We start from the raw sequence: 22,143 nt of genomic DNA on the forward strand, positions 1-22,143 counted from the left end.
TCAAATATTACTTGCCCACTCTAGTGTATGCACTCAGTCTTACTGCCTCCATTACATTCTAATAATATTTCATAGCAAGCAAAGCTGACACCAATTAAAACTGTAGCAACTACAATTAGAGTTTATCAATTAAATAAAATATATGAATACATCATCAACCACAGCAACCAAGTCATGCCACATCAGAAAAAAGGCTTCAGTATCAAAATTCGGTGACCACTTTAATTGGAAAAGAAAATGAAAAAGAAAATTAAAAAGTGAAAGAAAAAAAAAAGTCAAGAAAGATATGCACTAAAAAGCAGTATGGGCACCAATTTCTAATGTCTGGGCAACATATGGGCATGATTTCCAACAGTTATAATATCTACAAAGGGAAAATGATCTGTGTCCAGAACAAATTCAAGGAACAAAGCTTGAATACACCCCGAACAGATTCTTTTACGGTACAGTCGATACGCTGAAAAGGTGGGGGGTTGGAGACTATGAACAAACATCAAATGGCTCACTTACCACCCATCCTCTAAGCAAACACAGGTCAGAAGACCTCTGGGGGTTAGCCAATGCCCATCCTTGAAGAACTGAAAAAGAATACATCAAATTAGTCAATAAAAAATTCCCTAGTTCTAATATCAATTTTCTCCCTAGTAGGTATAGAAATAGTAAAATGGGGAGAAGAAAAATGGAGAATTTGTCAAAAGAAGCTGAGAAGAAACTAAATGACTCACAAGCTTTAATGGGCCACTAAACAGTGACATCTAAGGATGCTACTGCCATGAAGATTGCTTGTATCCATCCCATCCTCCCTCAGGTTCCTTCCTTTTCAAAACCCCACCTGGCACCTGATACATTCTTGCTTGTTCCTCTGCCAGGGCCTGAGAACTGGCAACAGACAGATGCCGAGATGCAAGAGGTGCTGTCTCATCTCTTCCTTCAATGTCTGGACCTCCAGGCCCTGCATTTAAATCTAGACCTTGCCTTCCCCACTTCCTTCCACTCTCAGCACTACTATTATAACTACTGTCCGGAAGGTTAACAACATAGGGCCTTGTGTAATGGCATGGAACAGTGCCAGCAGGTCCTAACAATTGTGAATGGACTGGGGGAAAACAAAACCTCCCACCAGAAGATGAATCAGCATAAGTTGTTGAACTGCCAGAAAAGCTGGTTGAAGGAAGAGGAAAAGTTGTTCCAAAGGGAAACACAGGATATTGGAAAGGAGTTGATGGAAAGGGCACTGCTGGTGAAGATGACAACACAGGTGCCCTATAGACATCAGGATTAAAAGGGGTGGCACCAGTAGGGGGACCCAACACCCTTTGTGTTCCACCAGTTGCAACAATTGGAAAAGGTTGTTCCCTATCAGGCAAAATTGATGGAATAGTAACAGCTGAGTATGTATTCCCTGTAGGAAACCATGACGAGAAATTTGCCATCTCAGCATTGTTTATCTGCAGGCTGGGAACTGGTGCTTGAGATAGCACGTTGCTGTTTCTATTATGATGGCTAAATAGTGATGGTTCAGCACTCGCCTCATCAACAGCAGGTCCATTGTTCAAATCAAAGTCCCTGCGGAAACTTGCCTCACCATTAAGAATACCAACTGATGATTTTATTGGATGCATAGGGGCATCTATTCTGCGACTATTTCCAGTTGAGTGATTACCCAAATCAGCAGGTTCATCAACTCTGTTCAAATCAAGATCAAGTCCACCAGAAGAGCGAACGGGTGCCGAACCAACCAACCCACATTTGAAATCACGATTATTTGAAAGGTCTAGTGCAGAGTCTGTGCCCTGGGTAGAACTTTGAAAAGCAAGATCCTCAAGGACTCTCTCATCAGGTACATTCAAATCAATATCCAATGGAGGACGACACTGTTTTCCGGTAGTGGCATCAGGAATGGAAGCATTATTTGTACCCAGAGGCATATCTAGACTTTTTCTGGGTTCAGCTGGCCGAAACGCACTTGTAGCAGCTGATCCCTTCCAACCGAGTGCCCCTTTAGTCCTCAGCAGGTCCTGTGGGGGAACAAAGGGGCCTTTAGCAGCAGCAGCAATAGTAATAGAAGCAGGAAGGCTGCTAGACACGGAAGAAACAGGGAAAGGCAATGAGCTAATTAATTGGACAGGAGCTGTCACATTATTTGATTCCAAGAATTTCCCATCATCTGCATTGAAGTCCTCATTCAAGTCGAATTCTACTTTAGCATCTGTATCAGCAACACCTGTAGCAGGAGTATCTGTAGTGATTGATGTGCATTCTTCTGCTTCATCTGCTTCTACACCAGTCACCTTAGATGCCCTTGGCCTCTTAGTTTGTTCTGTTTCTGACAATGCCTTACAAGGAGATGGTCTACCATGTGCTTCATGACCCTCACTACATTCTAAGTTCTCCTGCACGTGCTCACCTTTCTGGGCAGTAACAACTGAACCAAAACATATTCAATTTAATTATCAGTTTAATAATGACAAAATAATAATAATAATAATAATAATAATAATAATAATAATAATAGTAATAAAGGAACGCAAAACAAAAGCTTAAAATAATAAATAACAAGTGCTTCAAACTTAATAAGGACATCAATGATCAGAGAAGCATTACTTTCCAACTCAGGTTTTTGTTTCTCATTGTGACTGGCATAACTCGGTGCATCAGTCTCAACATCCTTCTCAGCCTTCACTTCATCAACATGTTCCAAAACTGTATCTCCGGAAGGACCAGGAGGCAGTGCTTCTTTATCTGTTCCTTTGATGGAATGCCCAAAAACATTTGCCTTCTGATGAGTCTGTGAACTTCTCTCTGAATCTTCAGTGACATTTTTCTTGTTATTATCCGCATCAACTTCAATAGAAGGTACAGATGATGAACCTTCAACCACTTCTTTCTCCACTTTTACACCTGGATCAATGACCTCTTCATTTACCGCAGAAGTGCTCCCCTTTTGTTTAGCATCCAAACAGCAATCATCGTCCACTTCATCAGACTTTTTATCCAAGCGCTCTTTGGAATCATCAATATCAGTAGTTTTCTCCACAGTGCATGCAGAAGGCAGATTGACTAAAGCAGCCATCACAATTTCCTTTAATTTACCATTTTCAGGACACTGATCTGCAATCTTCGGCAAAGATGAAGTTAAATGCTCATTCGGCTCTCCTCCTAATTTCTCTAGAGAGGAACCAGTCTTGCTTTCTGCATTTTTAGGCCATGAATTACCAGCAGCAACACCCTGCTTTAGATGCTCATCATCTGTACCCTCAACAGACTGATTCCGATTTTGAACAACCTCATCCCCCGAAGAAGGTTTTAATTTAGTTTCATTGCCTGTGGAAGAATGCTCAACAAGAGGGGTATTTCTTTGTGGAGAATCAATCGGTGAAGCCCCATCTGACTTAGAGAAGTCTCCAGTAGCCACACTAGCAAGCAAATTCATTCCAGCATCATCCCCAACTGGCAAGCACTCATTTGCTTCGGCGTACTTAGCACAACTATCAATTAGAGCATTTATAGAACTAAAAGAAGCATCTTGCAGTTTCCCTGATTTAAGTTCATTTCCAGAAGATGAGGAAGCAGTTTTTGTAACTTCAGTTGTTTTCCTAGCATCTTCTCCAGTCCTACAGTTTTCCTCATCATGAACAGCTGCAGGTGAACCATCTCCCTCATCAGACCCAGTCAGCACATCTTTGAAGTCATTGCTCTGCCAAGATTCGGTATTCACATCAGTGGCAACATTTGCCCGATAACTCTCACTTTTCTCCTTCATGTTACGATCTAATTGCTCATGTTTCTCTGAAAGCACAGGAGAAGAAGCTCTGCTATTCATGACTGGATGATCTTCAAGAGATCCTCCACTGGCACTTTGTGCAGGACTTCTACCTCTATTTGGGATCTTAACAATGAACTTATGACTATTACCCTCAGCTGTAGGAGGATCAGTTAACTTTTCACATGTTAAACCAGACTGTGATACTTTTTCTGAAGCAGGATTTCTATGCAATGAAGAATTTTTGCTTGATCCAGCTTCCCTTTGAGCTCCTGATGGACCTGGGAAACCATTAATGGATTTCCGGTGCCGTGAAGAACTACCTGAGATCTTAGCCACTATTCCTGAACCAGCTGCAGAACTTCTTGCATCCTCCTTTCCAGAAACTCCCCCAGTCTTCCCATGATCACTAGAACAAGACTGACTATTGTTGTGGGACTGACTAGAACTGCTGCTTTTTTCATCCCGAGTGGTAGTTTGAGGGTCAGAGGTGCCAACAACAGCAGCATTTCGTGCCTGCCCATCTTTTAAGTTTGTACTGGCTGAGGCAGGTGATGTTGCTGCCTTCACAGGCCCTGGTGATGCAGAAGCAGACTTGGTCGTGATCTCCCCTTGAGCAAGCTTAACCGAACCAGTTTTAGAGGCAGAAAGTTGGGTTACTGAACTCTTCATGGCAACATCAGATGATCCAGAGTGCTTGCTTCCACTGTGAGAAACATCAGAGAGACGAGCTCTAGCAGACCACGGAACACCCTGATTTGAACCACACTTGGCATCCATCTCAGCCTCTACTCGTTTTTTCCATGTATCAACTAAACTCCTTGCTTTCTTCTGTATTTCTATATTCTTATGAGTACGCAAATGATTCACAGACTTGCCAATGTTACACATCTGCAGAGCTGTAAGATTTACAGGTAGCTTATCAAGAGCTCGGAGTAAGGTTAAAAGAAAATCATCAACTGATCTATCATCCTTGGAGCCGCTACCATCTCCAATCTTCCCTTTGTGGACTTCCTGGAGCCATTCATCAAAAACAGGCAACCCTCTGAGCTGAACAAAATGGCTAAGACAGTCAAACTTATCTGTAGCTGCTATGACACCAGCAAGCATTGACCGGCTCACCAAATCTATTTTCTTCTCATTTCTCTCAGACACCATGAGTTGAACCAATTTCTCAACTCCTGCATAATCTTCTAGTCCCCCCTTTTCAGTAATTTTAGCAATCTCAGATTTTAGATTAACTTCTGGTCTACCATGACCAGAATCCCCATCATCCATTTTACTAGTACGTTCCCTTTTGACAGGCTCGAAGCCTTGATCCCCACGCTCCCTCTTTTTCCCCTTACCCTGAGAAGGAAATGAGGAAGCACTGTTCTGTACGCTATCTGAACCAGGTTTTAACTGTGATGTTGACGTCGGACCATTTATTGGCTTTGGAGAACGGCCACCCTGCTGCACTGTTGCATGCATCTCTAAGCGCGTCTTATACAACAGCTGATCTACTTCTTCTTGTAGTTCCTGAAAATATAAGAAGAAAATATCAATAAAAAGGGTACAACATTAATAAGACATATGAAGGAGCAGCTAGAACTCACATTAATATAATCTTGATCGGTTAGCCACCATAAACACTTGTTTGTAATGTCATAAACTCGCCGGCACACAAATGAGCAAATCCCTGATGGAAGTTCAACGTCTTTAGGAAGGAATGCAACTTTACACGGATGGAGTAAAGATGCAGCAGGAATCTCATCCTTATGGAAGGAATAAAAGATTTCGTTTGGCGCAGCTTCCAACAGGAGGCCTTTGCCAAGCTTTACTTCAGCAGGTCGATAAAGCCAATTTACACACAACTTTAACTTGTTTTCTTTCCCAGCAGTTAGACAACGAATTATTCCAATGAAAGGTGGAGAATCTTCAGGCGGTTTGAAGAGAGCACAGTCACCAACACTGATCTTACGTCCATCCTATTGGTAGCAAAACAGGCTATGTCAGTAACTTAGTGAACATCCAACCGTGTATGTAATTTTTTATCAGTGAAAAAATAAAGCAATTTGTACTATGAAAAAAAATGCTTGATCAAAAACCCAGATTGTAACCCACTCAGTTGTTTCTAAAAGCCACCAACTCTTGGCTTCAAAGACTAAGCCACCCAAAGGAAGCAGTGCAGGTAATTTAACACAGACAGAAACAACTCCAAGAACAACCCTCTACTAGCAAATAGCAAGAAATTCAGCTATTCAGATCTGTTGTGATTCCAATAATCCAGTTTTATTAGATAAGGACTTTTGAAAAGCATATGTATAGATAAAGATGCAAATAATAACACCATTTAGGGTATGATCAGTCAGTTTCTAAATAAATTCACAAAACAAACAAGTTTTTCTTCAGTAAATTTACAAAGCTTCTATAGATATCAAACCATAGTTTCACAATGTAAGAAATAAATCTACTAAAATTCAATTTACGAGAAAATTGCAAATTAATTATCCCTAAGCCATCAAACTTCAACAATAGCAGGAAGGAATTATAGTAGTTCATATATATCTAAAGATATTTTACAGCAACAACCAAGGAGAAGTTGAATTAGCAAGTCATTCAACCACTCAGATCTAGTCTGAGTCCAGTAATCCAGCTTTATTAGACAAGAAAGACTTCTGAGATTCATATGTACAGAAAAGAGGCATATACACCATATAGAGCATGACTGGCCACTTTTAAACAAATTCATGAAACAAATACTTCTCTTCAGTAAATCTACATCAAATGGCAAAATACTTCTCAGTATCTATTATAATACAACTTAAGAGCAAATGATGAACCAGAAACTAATTCTTTATCAACAAATTTCATGATTCGACCTGTCCACACTTTGGAAACTTCCCAATATTCTGAACAACAATAACGCTGGTGATTTCTTCTCCTTAACACTCCTTGATGGTAGGGAAATTCCCATGATCAACATATATACATTGATCTATCTGGACCGAAATTTCTCTATCATTTCCCAACACTCCCCCTGTCCATAACTCCAACATATTGGGTGAAAGTAAAACATCCAAAGCATGCTAAGCGACTGCTACTAGAAGTCCACAATTATAAATTTCAGACAAGTCAATGGAAGGACCGTATCGTCTATAGAAAAACTTGTATATGAAAAGAAAAGGATGTTCTGGTATCATAATTTAGCACACAAAAGATATGTTAGAGAAAAACGTAAATTGGCCCCAAGGAAACAAACTCTTCTCAATCATTACCCAAATTACAATGTAGTACACCGCTTCCCACAACTGGAGCGCTGTATGAACAACGACAAAAATCAAGCCAAAAGTTCTTACACGAACACCTCGGCCAAACAATCCAACCAAAAGATCAAAAGTTAAATGCCTTCCAACAGATCAATATTCCAGCTGATTCAAAACCAAGCCAAGAAAAATCCAATAAAATTAGGAGTACTTCCACACAATCCGGCACCAATTAAGCCACCATACCAAAATCCCAAAAGCAAAAGTGAACCCCTCTCTTCATTTCCACCAAATCAATCCGACAAAACCTCTCTTATCAAATCACAAGACGAAACAAAACAAGCAACTAAAAAGAAAAGAAAATGAATAGAATCAAATCAAATAAAAGCAGAAGAAAAGGTATACCTTTGAAAAGAAATTAACGGTAGATGAAGAAGAAGAAGAAGAGAGAGAAGCACCACCATCACCACTCAGAACAGCCGTTGAACGTGTAGGGACTGTCCACATGTGCCGTGCCTTTTTCCTCTCCTCACCTCCTCCCCGCCCATGCATAGCCTTGCATTTTCCCCTTCGAGTACCATCAATTCCCCCTCCTTATTTCTATCTTCTTTTTCCCCTCTTCAATTTCCTCTCCTTTCTTTCAACAATTCCGAGCCCTAGATCCGCCCAAAACCCTACCTTTTACCATCTACAGAAAAATCCCCCCTCAACCAAACCCTAATTTCCCCAATCGCAAATCGGAAACCCTAATTCCCTTTGGATCGCGATTCCGCCTTTTACCCGACCTAATTCAATCTCAGATCCATCCACCGCGTCCGATTTTGTAAGCCGCCTTTCGATCTATAGAAGAACAAAAGAGATTATTGAAAATTAAAGAGAGAGAAAATCGAGAGAGATTAAAAAAAAATTGTTTTTGATCGACTTTTAGAGAGAGAGAGAGAGAAGAAAAAAAAAAAGAGACAGACAGAGACAGAGACAGAGAGAGACGGCAAAAGGAAAGGTGTACTTGGGGTTACATGGTAGGGCAGAGCGGGCAATAGGATGGGCAGTTCGGGCAAGTACTTAACGAGGGGCAAGATATAGTCACAGTGCTGTGACGGAAATGAAATGACGTGTGTGGGATTCCGGATACGGGACTGGACTTGTTCGATTTCGTTTCAGATCATTAACTTAAAAAGTGTTTGACTCATCAGTGTTTGTTTTGGCACCTTTGACTTTTTTTTATTTTTTGGGAGGGGGTAATGAGGGAAAATGGGATTTTCAACGGCCGATAAAATTAAGGTTTTTGGGTTTTGATTTTTAGGGCGGGGGACGATAAAGCCACCCGTGTGGGGTATTGCGGGTGATGCTTCAAAGAGGGCAAACTCGTAATTTCTTACTTGAGGAAGAGTTAAGGTTGTCTCCCCTCCTGGATTCTTTCATCCAACATAAGAAAAATAAAAACAAGTTGATTTTTTTAAAAGAAGAATAAGAAGTGAATTTTTATTATTTTCTTTTATGGGTAAACAAAGCATAAACAATTCTCTATAGCCTTCAAAAAATCATGGAATTTTTGCATGATGATCACAGATATAAGTTGTTGAATATTTAAATCCAAATTAAATATCATCAATTTGAATCTAGAAACGGAAACAGGCAAAACTAATAGTAGTAGTATAATAGGGTAGGGTAGGGCAGCGCTTCCAGTGGTGTAGGTGGCAATAAACCGCTGCTCTTGGGTTTAAAGGCTACGGTTGCTCAAGTTTGGATGGATGGTCCTTAAAATTTTTTTTCTAAACCAGTTTTTGTCCTCACCTAAACAAATCAGTCGAGTACTAGCCTTGAATGAATGAAAGAAACAGAATTTTAGAATGGTGGAGACTATGGTTGGGATGGGATCCATCATCCTGAAAGTATGTGAGACCAGAAACAGAGAGCATTATTCATTAAACTAACAAAACCAATTCTTCAAATCGTTGCAATGGCAATTCTCCCTTTCGCTTTCCCTCAGGCATTTGGGACCACTCCGTGCTGTGTGTTAAGCAGCCTTGACAGGACACAACACAAACAATGCTATTGCTCTCGAATCCCCACTTGTAAGAAGTAGCAGGGATTCGCAGTTGCCATTTTCCAACTCCCTTCATATTTTATTATCTATTTTTATTTATTTAAATTTCTGAAAATACAGTTGGAATAGATTCAAGCTTAGACTTGATTGTGACTGTGGACCGTCAGCATCCCCAGGGAAGATTAAAAATAAAGGCAAAAAGGCACAATTCTTCCATCGAGTTCGAGTCTGTCTGTGTGGGGGACAAAGCTTGAGCCACTGAACAGTCTGGATCATTGCATTTGTGTATACTCAATATTTTTACTACAACTTCGGTGAGGAATCCGGCTAACATAGTTAGAAATTTTTCAAAATAGAAACCAAGTGTAAAAGGGAAATATGAAATAAACCGAGTTCCTTTAAGATCATCAGCAGCAGTTATTATGTGCCATCCAAAACAAACAAAAACACTAGTTATGTTCCTAAACACCTAAGATGTCTGATGCCATAATGGAATAGCAAGTCAGAATCGAATCTCCACCAACAAAAACAATAGAAAGCCTTCAGTGAACGGGATAAGCAGTTTAGTACAATATCACAGCGCATTTATCATCCTCTTCATCTCTGCTGATCTCCTCGGATCAGGGTCTTCAATTGCTCTTTCTGTAAGTACTTGCTTAATTCGGCACATCGACTTCCTTACCTGAATTTCATAATCAGTATAAAAAATCCAGTAAACAAAAGGTACTTCCTAATGGTGGAGGAATATTAATAATCTGGTAAGCATGAATGATTCCAAACATAATTTCAGTATTAACAAACATGATTACCTATGCAGAGTAAATTTTATAAAATATTTAAAAATAAGTCTGATTGTTCGATAGTCGTAGTTACAAGGAATAACCATACACGACTGCTTCATTTTAATACATTTTAACCATTCATTCTGACTTATTACTAAGAACTACAAAAACGCTACTTTGTTCACAATAGTATAAACATTTAGAACTAGTGTCTAATCATCTAAACAATTTGCAGTGTGTTTGGATTGGGAATTTTGTAAATTCAAAGTTCTTTTAAATGAGGGCCTTTTAAAATTCATCCATTAAAAAATCAAGCATTTGTTGTTTCTATGAATATCATTTAGAAAGAAACTCTTGGACTTTCATGGAGTAAATATACATATAAAAGAATAATTATATTAAAGATAAAATAAAATAAAATTTTCAAAAATGCAGTATGGGAATAATTATATTTGTAAAAGTTTATAGGTTACACTAATAATACAATGAAATAAAATTGTATATCATAGTTAAATAAAATGATATTTTAATTTTTGAATTTTGGATTTTACGGTGGACCATATGAAACGAAAGTGAGGACATATTTAAAAGAATTTTGAAAACCCACATCTTTATATGGGGGTTCCAGAGAGGGATTTCAGGTACTCAATTTCCTTCAGAAAATTCCTCCAAGTTTTGAAATTTCCACTGCTTTTACCAAACAAGACAATAGGATTTTAAGCATATAATATCAAACTAAATGAATTTCCTTCCAGAAATACCTTATCCAAACAGACCCTCGAGGATATTCAAGCAACAATGGTCACAAAGCACATCAAATGACAAGCAGAAGAAACAGGGTTTTACCTTTGGGATGCGTTCTGGATTGGGAAAGCGGAGATTCTGAGCATGAAGCATCTGCCGTTGAGTCATCAGCATGTTTTTCTCTTTCAACAGAACATACCATAGTTTATGGAGATCATCCCAGGACTTTACACGCAGTTCAGAAGCTTTCCAACTTCGACCTGACAGCAACGAAATTTTAAGAAGAAATTGAACAAATCACAACAGCACTAGAATTAGCATGGTGACTACATGGGTTGGATTGGGTCTTGAATAGCAGCTCTACCCTTCTTAGGGTAGGGGCAGGGTCTTCGGGAAAGAAGAAATTCTTTTGAAAAATCCATTAGGTGTAATTATGCTGAAACTCAAAACAAGACAGAAAAGTAAAGATTCGGGTCTATAACCAAGTACTATGCAAATATATCCAGGAAACGGTATGAATTAAAATGTTATAAATGAAAACCAAATCTCTTGTTTAAGTTTAACAGGGAAAAAAAATGCCGCAATATCAGTGTATCCTTCCTCTAGGAGTGCAACAGTTGTTAATGCTTTATTAGCTAAACAGACTCGGTGGAAAGAATAGCTTCAGGTTCAAGCCAATCATAGGAGTTAATTAAAAAAAAAGTTGTACTTCTTAAGGAAAATGTATTCCTGTAAATAAAGAGGGCTTCTGTAAGAATCTTGTTATGAGTAATTTATGGCCAGTCTATCATAACTACCACATAACACCAGATAATGAAATCCAATGAAACTATCACACTGATCCCAAAGTTGAAATCTATCCCACAACACCAGCCATCAAACTACTTCAAATAGATAAACTTCGAATCCAAATTTAGTAAAACTATAGATGACTTATCAGTTTCAGAAAGAACCAAATAAAAATAGATCTTTCATCCAAGGTGGCAAGTAAAATTATATCCGTGGCTTGCATGCTGACTTGAAGATTTCTTCAATAACGACAACAAAAGCATTGGCACTAAATTCCCAGGTGCCTGACAGTTATTAATATAGAATTTAGCAGTCACTTAGGGGATGATGTACAAGAAAGTTGATTCTTTAACAGGTACCAAGTTTTCAACAGTTATCCTAGTTTATTCTAATACATGGCATCTAAAATTCAATTATGCCTTTACAATTGTAGTTTGTTTTAGAGTGTGAGCAATTAAAGCATTATCTTGGACTCTCAAGTCCTAACTCCGACTTGGGGAAACACTGGCCCTTAAAGTGAATTTGGCAAACTTTCAATTGCACGAACTCGATGAATAAACACCAGCAACCCACAGATTCGAATAAGTTCAAAGATTGTAACAGGTTCAAAGATATGGTATTCAATAGTCCCATATTGCTTTTACTTTATTCTAGAAAATAAGAAATGGAAATTGGAAACAGAGAAGGAAAAGGAAACTCATGATTAAAAAAAAAAAAAAGAAGAGAAAAGCATACGAAGAATGTACCGTAGACAGGTTTTTCATCTTCGGGATTTCTATCAGCCTCAAAAAATTGCTCAAGTGGGTTGAGATTAGTAGGAGCAGCTGCTGATGCGGCGGCGGCGGTGGTCGCAGCTGAACTTTCTGATTTAGCAGCAGCCAAGAGAGCTGTTCTCCCTACAAATCTAGACAGAAACATGGTTAATCTCTCACTAGAGTACTGTTTTGCCGAGACAGTGTAAATGTTTCGTGAGGAAGACTTGTGTTTGCGGAATGTGATAGGGTTTTAAGAGCCCAGTCCACGGCCCATTTAAATCTAATTGCCAGATTTGACGTGGGGGTCACGGGCTCATTTCTATTTTAATGGGGTTCTAAGAACCCAAGTCACGGCCCATTGTAAGAGTAATATGTGGGTTTTGGGCTTTTATATTTAAATATAAGAGCACGTTTGGGTGAAAATTTTGTAAAATGATTTCGTTTGTATTTAAGGTTTTAAAATTCTAAAATGAATTTATTTATTTAGGTAAATATATCGGAGGATTTTAAAATTTATGAGTAATTTAAAGAGAATTCTAACAGTTTAAATTTCTTTTACAAATTCTACCTAAATAATTGGTTTTCCAAAATTGCTTATAAATAGTAATTTTATTTGATTTAATACACATGATCCCACTATAAAATAAAAATTTTAACTTAAAATTTATTTTTATTTAATTATAATAAATATTTTAAATTTTATTTTATTAAAACTATTTATAATTTTTATGAAATATAATGATATACATATTGAATATTTTTTACATTATTTATTCTTAATATAATTATTCTTCTTTTATGATTATTTTTAATTTATAAAAATTTCATTAGCCTACTTTTGTAAAATCAGTTATTTATCTAAACAAATCAATTACAAATCCTAACCTTTTGAATTGATGAATTCTAAAATACTAACATTTTTAAAAACTCAAAAATTTATAATTCTCCATCCAAAGACATTTTAATCTTTTATAATGTTGCAATTTTTGGATAAACTATATTAGTACACCCAATTATGCTTTTTATTCTTTTTTGGTTACCGACTATGAAAAGTTACAAAATGGTAACAAAACAATTTAATTTTGTCATTTTTTGTCACTCAAATATTTTAGATTTTTTGTGTTTTTATTTTAAGTTAGCCAACTGGTGACAAAAAATACAAATTTTAATTGTTGAGTGATTATTTTGTAACTTTTCATAATTAGGTGATAAAAAAATAATAGTTGAACGATCTCTATTATAATTTATCTCTTTTTTATTATCTTTTAAAATATCAATTTTTAGTCCATGTTACATTTTCTACTTAAAAATATAATATATTTTATTATTATACCTAATATTTATTAATTATATTATTGAAAATTTAACTCTTAATCTACTAACCTAATTTGTTTAAAACTAAATTATATATTTATTCGAGTTTGAATCTAACACTTGTCGTATTTTGTTTCTTCTATTTTTTGGGCCCTTAAATTTGGAGAAGGAAACAAAGCCGCCGACCGAGTAGCTGAAATAAAAGCAAAACACTTGCTTCTCCATCTCCACCGCTTTGTAATACTTGATTTAAAAAAAACATTATTATGATAACAAAAATATATATTTGATAATTTTAAACTCAGTATAATTAGGTTACAGAAACACGTCATAGGAAAATAACGTAAATAGATTCATATAAGGAAATGCAATAATTGCATGAAACAGGATGAGAACAAGAAATAATAAAAGATTACGTTAATTTGTGGGGTCCTCGTTTTATGTTATAGTAAGTATGTTGATTTTCGGCCCTTAAATCTTGGCTTTAGCGCTCCTCGACATGTGTCTGTGATTGCGTTGTGTGAAAGAGATTGTGCAACCAACCACTTTAATCAAATATGAATTTGTGAGAGAAATTAAACTCCCACTTCTCCAAGGAATAATCACATTACAATTCACAAATCATCCCTTTATAGTTGTTTATTAAATGAAAGTGAAACATAAAATGTGAAAAATGATAGTTTATTTGTTTATCATTTCACAAATTTATAAAATTAGTTTTTTTGAGATACATTCGACCATAATGATTTAGGAAAAAAGAAATGTTCCCCAGCCTAACCAATAAATCAATCAACAGAAGCATCAGTTTTAAAATTATTAACGAAAACACACCAAATATAGATGATAACGGAAAATCAATAAAAATGCATTATATTCAAATTCTACTCATTCATAGTATAATGAGAAAGGACATATGTGCCTCCAATTCTCGAAAAAGGCCAAAAGAAAGCCAGAGAATTTCCCAATCAATGGGTCCCACCATTACCATCAGCAATAGCAATGGTTCGGTGGCTTTGGCTGTACCCTAAACTTTCAACAACTTGCATCTCTTTCCACGTTCTCCTTTTCATCCCTTGCCATTAATTTTATGATAGACTGGCGGTAATTTTTTTACAAAAAAACTATAATTTCCAGGTCAATTAAACCACTTTTTGTGTTCCATTATGCATTTTAATCCAATTTTAACAAAATTTGAAACCTTAATTATATGAAGCAGTAGCCTTGTCGTATTATTACAGCTGTATTTCACTAAATGACATCCATCCTCTTAAAAATATTTAACCAACATTAATTCCCCGCTACCTTGGCGGCTTCAAAAACCAAATTTATTTATAAATTATGTTTATAGCGATGAAAATTATAAAATTATCATTTCATTTTCTTTGGTTAATCGTTAAATGACGTAGCAACTTTAAAGAAAAGAGAAGAAGAGATAGAGCTTCATAACTAGATGCTGCAAATAGAGACTTGTTTGACTCTAGAGAGAACCCTAAAGGCTAATACCAGTGGCCTGGGCACTTCAATGGTGCTAATCAGTAGAAGGAGGGGCGAAGAAGGTGCTGAGAATGAAAGTTGGAAGTGGTGAAGGTCACGGATTGAAGATGGGTTTTGATTGGTGGACACAAAGGTTCGAGTCAGATTTAAAGAAAAATTGACCATAAATATATTTAAACCACCAATTAAATATTTTAGACTATGAATAATAAATTCACATGCAAATAAATGAAGTAGCTGCCTTTAAATACATCATTCAAAAACAAATATATAATGTTTTGCAAACTATAAATAGAAAATTTAAATGAAGACATCATTTAAAACTTTAAAACATTTCATTTAATTTTGTTTTCTAGTCATCCACATCGTAAAAACAAATAAATAAAATGGATATGTGCAGTGTAAATATGTGATTATAGGTATAAATTGTTTATTTTTACAAGGATTTTTAAAAAAAAGTAATATAGTTTCTTTATGATCGTCACCATATATCTCAATAAAATTGCCCATGTTTCTGTTATTGGCCTTTTTCAGATACTAACAAAATCCTGAAATTACTTATCTAAATAATCATCATAGTTTCTTACTGCAGATCATCAATATAGTGAGTTGGGTCTCTGCTTTATACTGTAGTAATCATGAATTCTTCATGTTCATATTCTTTCTGCTTTGAGATTTTTTTTTTATTTTCTTTTTTAAAAGAATAAATATCAAACTTTGATAGATATATGTTAAACAATGAAAATAAACTCATTTGTTAATATATACAAAAACGAATGCTATAATCATCTACTTAACAAAAACTTTAAATTGTCTGTATTGATGTAGAGTGTTAGTAGGGCAAAAATATTAAATTCAATTTCAGCATCTTACCTAGTTTTGTTTTGACCTATTAATTAAACTATTGCGTGCTAACATAAGAATCGAAATTAAATCAAGCAAATTTGTTTGAAATCAACTGTTTCAAACTAATCTTAATATTGTAGACTTTGAAATATTTTTGAATTCCTGTTTTAAATTATTATTTTTCGTCATTTTAGAAAAGCCTACAAAATTTTAAACCATATTTTCCTTATCATACTTTTTAGAACAAGCTGTAAAGGGAAATGTATCGGCCTTTGCTTTGACCGTCTTATATGAACGTTTATCCCTTTTCTCGCTCCATTGGTTTTAGGGGCACCTCTTACCCACGTGATTATCTTTTCTCAGTTCCCCAAATTGTCCTCACCCTTCGATCATTCCAGAGCCACTGCAGTTCCCTAAAACATGCCACGTAGGCGCCAACTTGCTGAGGTCAATCCCGTCATTTTCTTTACAAGAACATGTAGGTTTTTCAACCTGAGAATTGATATGGCCACACGTCGTCGTTTAATTCCCTCCTTTAGCTTGTTTCAATGATATAATGAGATTCTTAGCCGTGTTTATCATTTATTTGTTCCAATGAGGACTTAATTGTATTAATGTTTGGTTTAAGTTACATGTTATTTAACCTCTGTGTGTGTGTTTGTTGGTCATGTAATAATTATAAAGGCTGTAGCTTCAGACCAGAAACAAAAAGAAAAATTTTCTTCGAAAAGGTGAAAAAAGCAAGTGAAAGACAACTTGGAGTAGAAAGTCAGTCGGCACTCCTTTTTAACATTCAATTCAATCTTCTCTTAAGCTTAAACATTTCTGATTTCTCATAAAAAATTTTCCTTTCTCATTTCTTTGCTTCCAAAAAGCCTGTGGGTTGTTTTTTTGCATTTCCTTTCACTGTGACAACTTTTTAGGTGGAGTGGGGTAACATGATTTATTTTTTACTTTAATGCTTTCCTTCACTTGATTTTGCTTTGTAACAACCTAAATCTGTTGGCTCATTATTTTTGCTATTGCAATTATTAACACTTCCTTGCTCTCCCCCACATTTCATTTCATCTTTTTTCTCTTATCTTTTAAGCTTAAATCTTTTGTGCAGATTTCCTTATCTTTAGTTCAACTTTGTCCCTTTTATATCAGTGTCTACACATGTAAGTGGCTCACTCTTTTGGCCTTTTGGGGTCCTTTTTCTTATTTTCCCTTACTTTCTCTAGTGTTTCATTCTTTTAATGTTTTAGTTACCTCCTTTAGGATTTGGGATCTGGGTAGTTCTCAGCTTTAGTAGTTTACATTTGCTGATTCTCAGAAGTTGTGTGTGTGTGTGTGTTTTTTTTTTTGGGTATAGAGAAATAGATCATGGCAAAAGTAGATGAACCACAGCCACATCCACCAAAGGAGCAGCTGCCCAACATTTCTTACTGCATTACAAGTCCACCTCCATGGCGTGAGTTTCTTCAATGTCTATTTTTTGTTTTTTACCCTAGTTATGACTGTTTAGATCCTAAATTTCACATTCAGCAGCAGCTGATGTATTGTGTTAGATTTTTGGTTGGTTTAAAGTGTGATTCTTGTGAATCCTCCTGGGAATATTCTAGGTAAGGTTCAGGTAGTAGTCATTTAGTTTTTTGGATATGTATCTTCTGTAAAATGTATATTCTTCTTTTAGCTGAAGTCTGAAAGTAAGTAGCTTTTTTGGCTAAGATACTCCTTTTTGGAAAAGTGAAATGCCATTATTCTGCTAAAAAGAAATGAACTTTCTTTTTATATTCTGCAAGGATGAGAAAAGAGAAGGGGAAAAGAAACACATAACGACCTTTCAACAATGCATGTAGTAATGTTTGGGTCTATTTTATAACTTCACTTCGGTAACTACGGATGGTAATTTTAGTCATATGGTTATTGTTTTGGTGAGAGTTAACCTAAAGCCTACTCTTTGCTAATTGACTTCATTTTGGTTGAATTTCCCCTCTTCTATTTGTCTTTCACTTTATAGTGTTCTGTTTCCACTTTAAACAAATTGAGGAAATTTTCATTTATTGTTTTGATGTGGGATCAAGATATTAAATAAATATTTTAGATATGCCTTCACTTGGCTATATTAAATGGCTGCTATTGCTGGTATTTGAATGCCGGTTGAAAAATGTTGCAACTAATCTCTTGACATTTTGGTCTGTATTTGATGCAGCCGAGGCCATCCTTCTTGGTTTCCAACATTATCTTGTGATGCTTGGAACGACAGTGATCATTCCAACTTCACTTGTTCCCCAGATGGGAGGTGGAAATGTAAGTCCCCATGAAAAACAATCAACAATTGTTACTTACTTTGAGTACCATGGTATTTTGCTTTATGCTTTTACTATGGCATTTTGCCTGCCTTAATAATTTCAACAATGTTTTATCAATGACCACTATAGGAGGAGAAAGCAAAGGTTATCCAGACTCTACTCTTTGTTGCTGGTTTGAACACATTATTGCAGTCACTGTTTGGGTCTAGATTGCCTGCTGTGATTGGAGGGTCTTATACCTTTGTCCCAACAACAATCTCAATTATTCTTGCTGGTCGGTTCAGTGACAGCTCAGATCCTATTGAGGTACCGTGATCTATACACCAACTTTACCATAATAAACAATGTATGTTTGGACTTTGTAATTACTAAAGTTGCGTATTGATTTGGAAAAGCAAGTATTTACCTACTCCAGTATGGGACATGGTTACCATGCAGCTCGATCATTACTTATGTGATATAAAACGACTTCATTCTTCATCATTCCATTGAAAGGAACATTCCATTCTCATTATAATGTAGTTTTATTACTTGAAAATTTAAAATACAGAAAAGAGCGTAACTAAGTTGTCCAGTTCGAATATTAACTTCTACATATTGGTGTTTTCTTTGGTTTTTTGAAGTATTGTGTTTTACTGCTTTTTCAGAGAACTACATTTGGTTTATTTAAGTATTGTGTTTTAATGCCTTTCAGAGATTTAAAAGGATAATGCGGGCGACTCAAGGTGCCCTCATTGTAGCTTCCACTCTTCAGATTGTCCTTGGCTTCAGTGGCCTTTGGCGTAATGTTGCGAGGTTAGTTTACTTGTGTTCAATTTTTCAGGGAAAGTTTGAACAGCTTGGCTTTATACGTTTTTCCTTGTAAATAAATTGAAACTAGGTTGATTTTTTTATGGTCTCTGACTAATACATGCTTCATGCTGATTCACTTGAATGTACCAAATTCAAATATTTTAGTGAGACTTTCAATTAACTATTTTAATCATATGATTGCATTTTTCTTTTTTCCAGGTTTTTAAGTCCACTTTCAGTCGTTCCTTTGGTATCTCTAGTTGGTTTTGGGCTTTACGAGTTTGGCTTTCCTGGGGTGAGTCTCTGCTTTATATGATAGACTTAGTCTAACATGGTATTATATCATCATCACCATGGATTTTGACTATTGTGTCAATTATTAGGTTGCCAAATGTGTGGAGATTGGACTGCCTCAGCTGATTCTTATAGTATTTGTCTCACAGGTAATGTCTTATAACTTTCGGGACATTCAGATATCCATCTTCTAGTTATAGTCTTGGATGATCTAACTTGAGTTTAAAAACTATAAACTTTATCTAATTAATCATTGCTTATCTGTTTTTATTTTGCAGTACGTGCCTCATGTGATAAAGTCTGGAAGAAATGTCTTTGATCGATTTGCTGTCTTGTTTTCAGTGGTGATTGTCTGGATTTATGCTCATTTACTCACTGTGGGTGGAGCTTATAATGGTACAGCACCAAAAACACAAACAAGCTGTAGAACTGATCGTTCTGGTCTAATAGATGCTGCTCCATGGTGAGTTTGTGCAGCTCAATCACCTGTTTCTTGATTGGTATATCACTAAAAGTTAGGTTTTCTTTAAGATGAATTTTATTAAGTCTTAGGGTTTCAGTATCACTTAAGAGGTGAGGCCATGCATTTTTAAGTTGGGCTTGTTGATTTGGCAAGAGTTGCTTGTATCACTAAATGTTTTATACGAGGACTTGTTGCCTTCAGTGAATTATAGTTAGTAGTTTATTTTGGAGGTGCTAACAGTGGTTTTCATACAGAAGGCACTTTGGGCTTGTGTTTGATAACAATCCTAAGATTTATTTTACCATGATATAATAGCATTCGTCAAGAATGGTGTAGTTATAATTAGCTTACGAGAATTAGGGGTTTGCAGGATAAGAGTTCCTTATCCCTTTCAATGGGGAGCGCCATCATTTGATGCTGGTGAAGCCTTTGCTATGATGATGGCTTCTTTTGTTGCCCTTGTAGAGGTTTGTTTTCTTCTATTTTCTTAACTGCTAAAACATCCAAACAAATTCCTTCATACTCTTTGGAAGTTAATGGTTAATTGCAGTGTTATTCAAAATATACTAACTTTTTACCTGTACAATGGCTTGAACAGTCCACTGGGGCTTTTATTTCTGTGTCAAGATATGCAAGTGCGACTCCAATGCCACCATCTATTCTTAGCCGTGGTATTGGTTGGCAGGTAATTTTAAAAAGCTTGTTGATTCATGTCTAATTGTTTAGAAATTTTGCCTTCATCTGCATTTGCTGAACTTCAGTTAAATCTTGAATTTTTATTTATTTTTGTGAAGTAACTTTCTTTGACTTGCTTTAGGGAGTTGCAATTTTGGTGTCGGGATTGTTTGGAACTGCCAATGGTTCCTCAGTTTCTGTGTAAGGCTCTGACAAGCAATGAACACAATGTTGGACCTACTTTTACTGTGCTCAATTAATCTGAAAACAGAATTTGTGTACTAACTTTGTTCTCTCTACAGAGAGAATGCTGGCCTTTTAGCCTTAACACGAGTTGGCAGCCGAAGGGTTGTCCAAATCTCAGCAGGGTTTATGATTTTCTTCTCTATTCTTGGTAAAATTTTCTGATTTATGGGTTCTTTTTCTTCTTTCTAAATAGACGTTGAGCATTTTCTTTGTCATATCAGTTACTGATTTTTTTTTTATACTTAATGTGCAGGGAAATTTGGAGCAGTCTTTGCTTCAATTCCAGCACCTATTATTGCTGCATTGTACTGCCTATTCTTTGCATATGTTGGTAGGTAACTGATTGGAGCTATTCACAAGGAAACATGTGGATCTCCATTTTATTTGTACCAAGGTGTTTCAAGAAATTATATAATGAATCTATTTCCTTATGTTTCTGCAGGTGCTGGGGGTCTTAGTTTTCTTCAGTTTTGCAACCTCAACAGCTTCCGTACAAAATTTATATTAGGCTTCTCTGTTTTTATGGGCTTATCTGTGCCACAGTACTTCAATGAGTATACCGCAATTAATGGCTATGGTCCTGTTCACACAGGCGCAAGATGGGTATGTATATCCATGCTAAATCTGTTTTCAACGGTTTTATTCTTAGACAACCTTTTTGTGTAGTGATTTTAGAGTGAAGTGAATGTGAGTGACAAGGATATCTACTCATTTGTTAACAGTTCAATGACATTGTAAATGTGCCATTCTCATCGGAAGCGTTCGTAGCGGGATGCTTGGCATATTTCCTCGATAACACATTGCACCGCAAGGACAGTGGGATTAGGAAGGACAGGGGTAAGCACTGGTGGGACAAGTTCCGATCCTTCAAGGGTGATTCGAGGAGTGAAGAATTTTATTCCCTCCCCTTCAACCTAAACAAATATTTCCCATCTGTGTGAGATATAATGGAGGTATTGTCATTTTAAGTTGTAAAATCTCAATTGCCCTTTGTGGACGACATCATTACTATTTAATTCCATGTTAATTGTATTACACGCTATAGCAGTTGGTGTTTCCCTTTATAAGAACACTTAAATGACTAATTCCAATGGAGACACGGGTTTGAAGTAAGCAATGCAATGTAATGCCTCTGTTGAAGTTTATCTTATTTCTGATTTTTGCTTTCCAAGTTTTAGTCTACTGATTCCTGCGCTGGCTGCTAAGCAGGCATCGTCCACATCCTTGTGATCGACAAGAGTGAAGCCATTGGCCCAATAGCCATTAAAATGCCTTCTCCCCTCGGCCTAGGACAACAAAAAGTCCTCGTCTTCCATACGGTCAAGGATGTCGCTTCATAACTAAAAAGATAATCAACTGCTTTACCAGTATCCTACCGTATCAAAGTATTGACTAAGGATATTACGTTCATGCAACATTGATCTGATAATTACAACTTAAACGTAATTTTTTTTACGAAGCATACTTACCTCTTGGTCTTTATCGAGCAAGGAATATCAAATATGTTTACACAACTTTCCACAATTATATATATATGTTTACACAGCTTGTAGGTAAAAATGGCTTTCAAGTTAATAAAACCATTAGATATAAGTTATGA

The 22,143-nt window shown here is 36.2% G+C and overlaps 3 protein-coding genes across 9 annotated transcripts; 1 reads left to right on the forward strand and 2 right to left on the reverse strand.

The window, feature by feature from the left end:
• Positions 1 to 94: 94 nt before the first annotated feature.
• On the reverse strand, positions 95 to 8,207 carry LOC108479103 (uncharacterized). Its single transcript, XM_017781513.2, has 5 exons — positions 7,414 to 8,207; positions 5,359 to 5,730; positions 2,605 to 5,281; positions 726 to 2,425; positions 95 to 578 (listed from the first exon to the last, which is right to left on the reverse strand). Exons 1-4 carry the CDS (start codon positions 7,558 to 7,560, stop codon positions 765 to 767), a joined length of 4,857 nt encoding a protein of 1,618 aa, XP_017637002.2. The 5' UTR covers positions 7,561 to 8,207; the 3' UTR covers positions 95 to 578; positions 726 to 764.
• A 1,227-nt stretch (positions 8,208 to 9,434) lies between these two features.
• On the reverse strand, positions 9,435 to 12,361 carry LOC108477139 (uncharacterized). The gene is made up of 3 exons (XM_017779596.2): positions 12,117 to 12,361; positions 10,684 to 10,841; positions 9,435 to 9,737 (listed from the first exon to the last, which is right to left on the reverse strand). The coding sequence occupies exons 1-3, from the start codon at positions 12,286 to 12,288 to the stop codon at positions 9,630 to 9,632; spliced, it is 438 nt and encodes a 145-aa protein (XP_017635085.1). The 5' UTR covers positions 12,289 to 12,361; the 3' UTR covers positions 9,435 to 9,629.
• Positions 12,362 to 16,353: 3,992 nt separating this feature from the next.
• Positions 16,354 to 21,656, forward strand: LOC108479313 (nucleobase-ascorbate transporter 6). 7 transcript variants are annotated; one of them, XM_017781836.2, is made up of 16 exons: positions 16,356 to 16,547; positions 16,888 to 16,939; positions 17,134 to 17,232; positions 17,974 to 18,071; positions 18,203 to 18,379; positions 18,768 to 18,868; positions 19,085 to 19,160; positions 19,249 to 19,308; positions 19,438 to 19,622; positions 19,993 to 20,089; positions 20,221 to 20,307; positions 20,440 to 20,498; positions 20,600 to 20,691; positions 20,797 to 20,874; positions 20,986 to 21,146; positions 21,266 to 21,656. In XM_017781836.2, the coding sequence occupies exons 3-16, from the start codon at positions 17,145 to 17,147 to the stop codon at positions 21,482 to 21,484; spliced, it is 1,578 nt and encodes a 525-aa protein (XP_017637325.1). In that variant the 5' UTR covers positions 16,356 to 16,547; positions 16,888 to 16,939; positions 17,134 to 17,144; the 3' UTR covers positions 21,485 to 21,656. The 7 variants fall into 7 exon arrangements, with proteins under 7 accessions (XP_052879461.1, XP_017637325.1, XP_052879462.1 ...); XM_053023502.1 differs by having other exon boundaries at positions 16,356 to 16,510; XM_017781835.2 differs by lacking the exon at positions 16,356 to 16,547 and adding an exon at positions 16,634 to 16,712.
• Positions 21,657 to 22,143: the final 487 nt, after the last annotated feature.

The sequence above is a fragment of the Gossypium arboreum genome, chromosome 12, assembly GCF_025698485.1.
Source record: "Gossypium arboreum isolate Shixiya-1 chromosome 12, ASM2569848v2, whole genome shotgun sequence".
Classification (NCBI taxonomy): Eukaryota; Viridiplantae; Streptophyta; class Magnoliopsida; order Malvales; family Malvaceae; genus Gossypium; species Gossypium arboreum.

What these genes read in the sequence shown, in the direction of transcription:
- LOC108479103 (XM_017781513.2), bottom strand. Translation starts at nt 7,560, where the DNA reads ATGCATGGGCGGGGAGGAGGTGAGGAGAGGAAAAAGGCACGGCACATG. An exon ending in CCGATCAAGATTATATTAAT is followed by an intron (nt 5,282 to 5,358) that starts GTGAGTTCTAGC and finishes TTATATTTTCAG; the next exon opens with GAACTACAAGAAGAAGTAGA. An exon ending in ACAAAAACCTGAGTTGGAAA is followed by an intron (nt 2,426 to 2,604) that starts GTAATGCTTCTC and finishes GTTTTGGTTCAG; the next exon opens with TTGTTACTGCCCAGAAAGGT.
- LOC108477139 (XM_017779596.2), bottom strand. Translation starts at nt 12,288, where the DNA reads ATGTTTCTGTCTAGATTTGTAGGGAGAACAGCTCTCTTGGCTGCTGCT. An exon ending in AGATGAAAAACCTGTCTACG is followed by an intron (nt 10,842 to 12,116) that starts GTACATTCTTCG and finishes CGTTGCTGTCAG; the next exon opens with GTCGAAGTTGGAAAGCTTCT. An exon ending in ATCCAGAACGCATCCCAAAG is followed by an intron (nt 9,738 to 10,683) that starts GTAAAACCCTGT and finishes TATGAAATTCAG; the next exon opens with GTAAGGAAGTCGATGTGCCG.
- LOC108479313 (XM_053023501.1), top strand. Translation starts at nt 16,394, where the DNA reads ATGTTTGGTTTAAGTTACATGTTATTTAACCTCTGTGTGTGTGTTTGT. An exon ending in CCCAGATGGGAGGTGGAAAT is followed by an intron (nt 18,072 to 18,202) that starts GTAAGTCCCCAT and finishes TGACCACTATAG; the next exon opens with GAGGAGAAAGCAAAGGTTAT. An exon ending in CTTTTGTTGCCCTTGTAGAG is followed by an intron (nt 20,090 to 20,220) that starts GTTTGTTTTCTT and finishes TGGCTTGAACAG; the next exon opens with TCCACTGGGGCTTTTATTTC.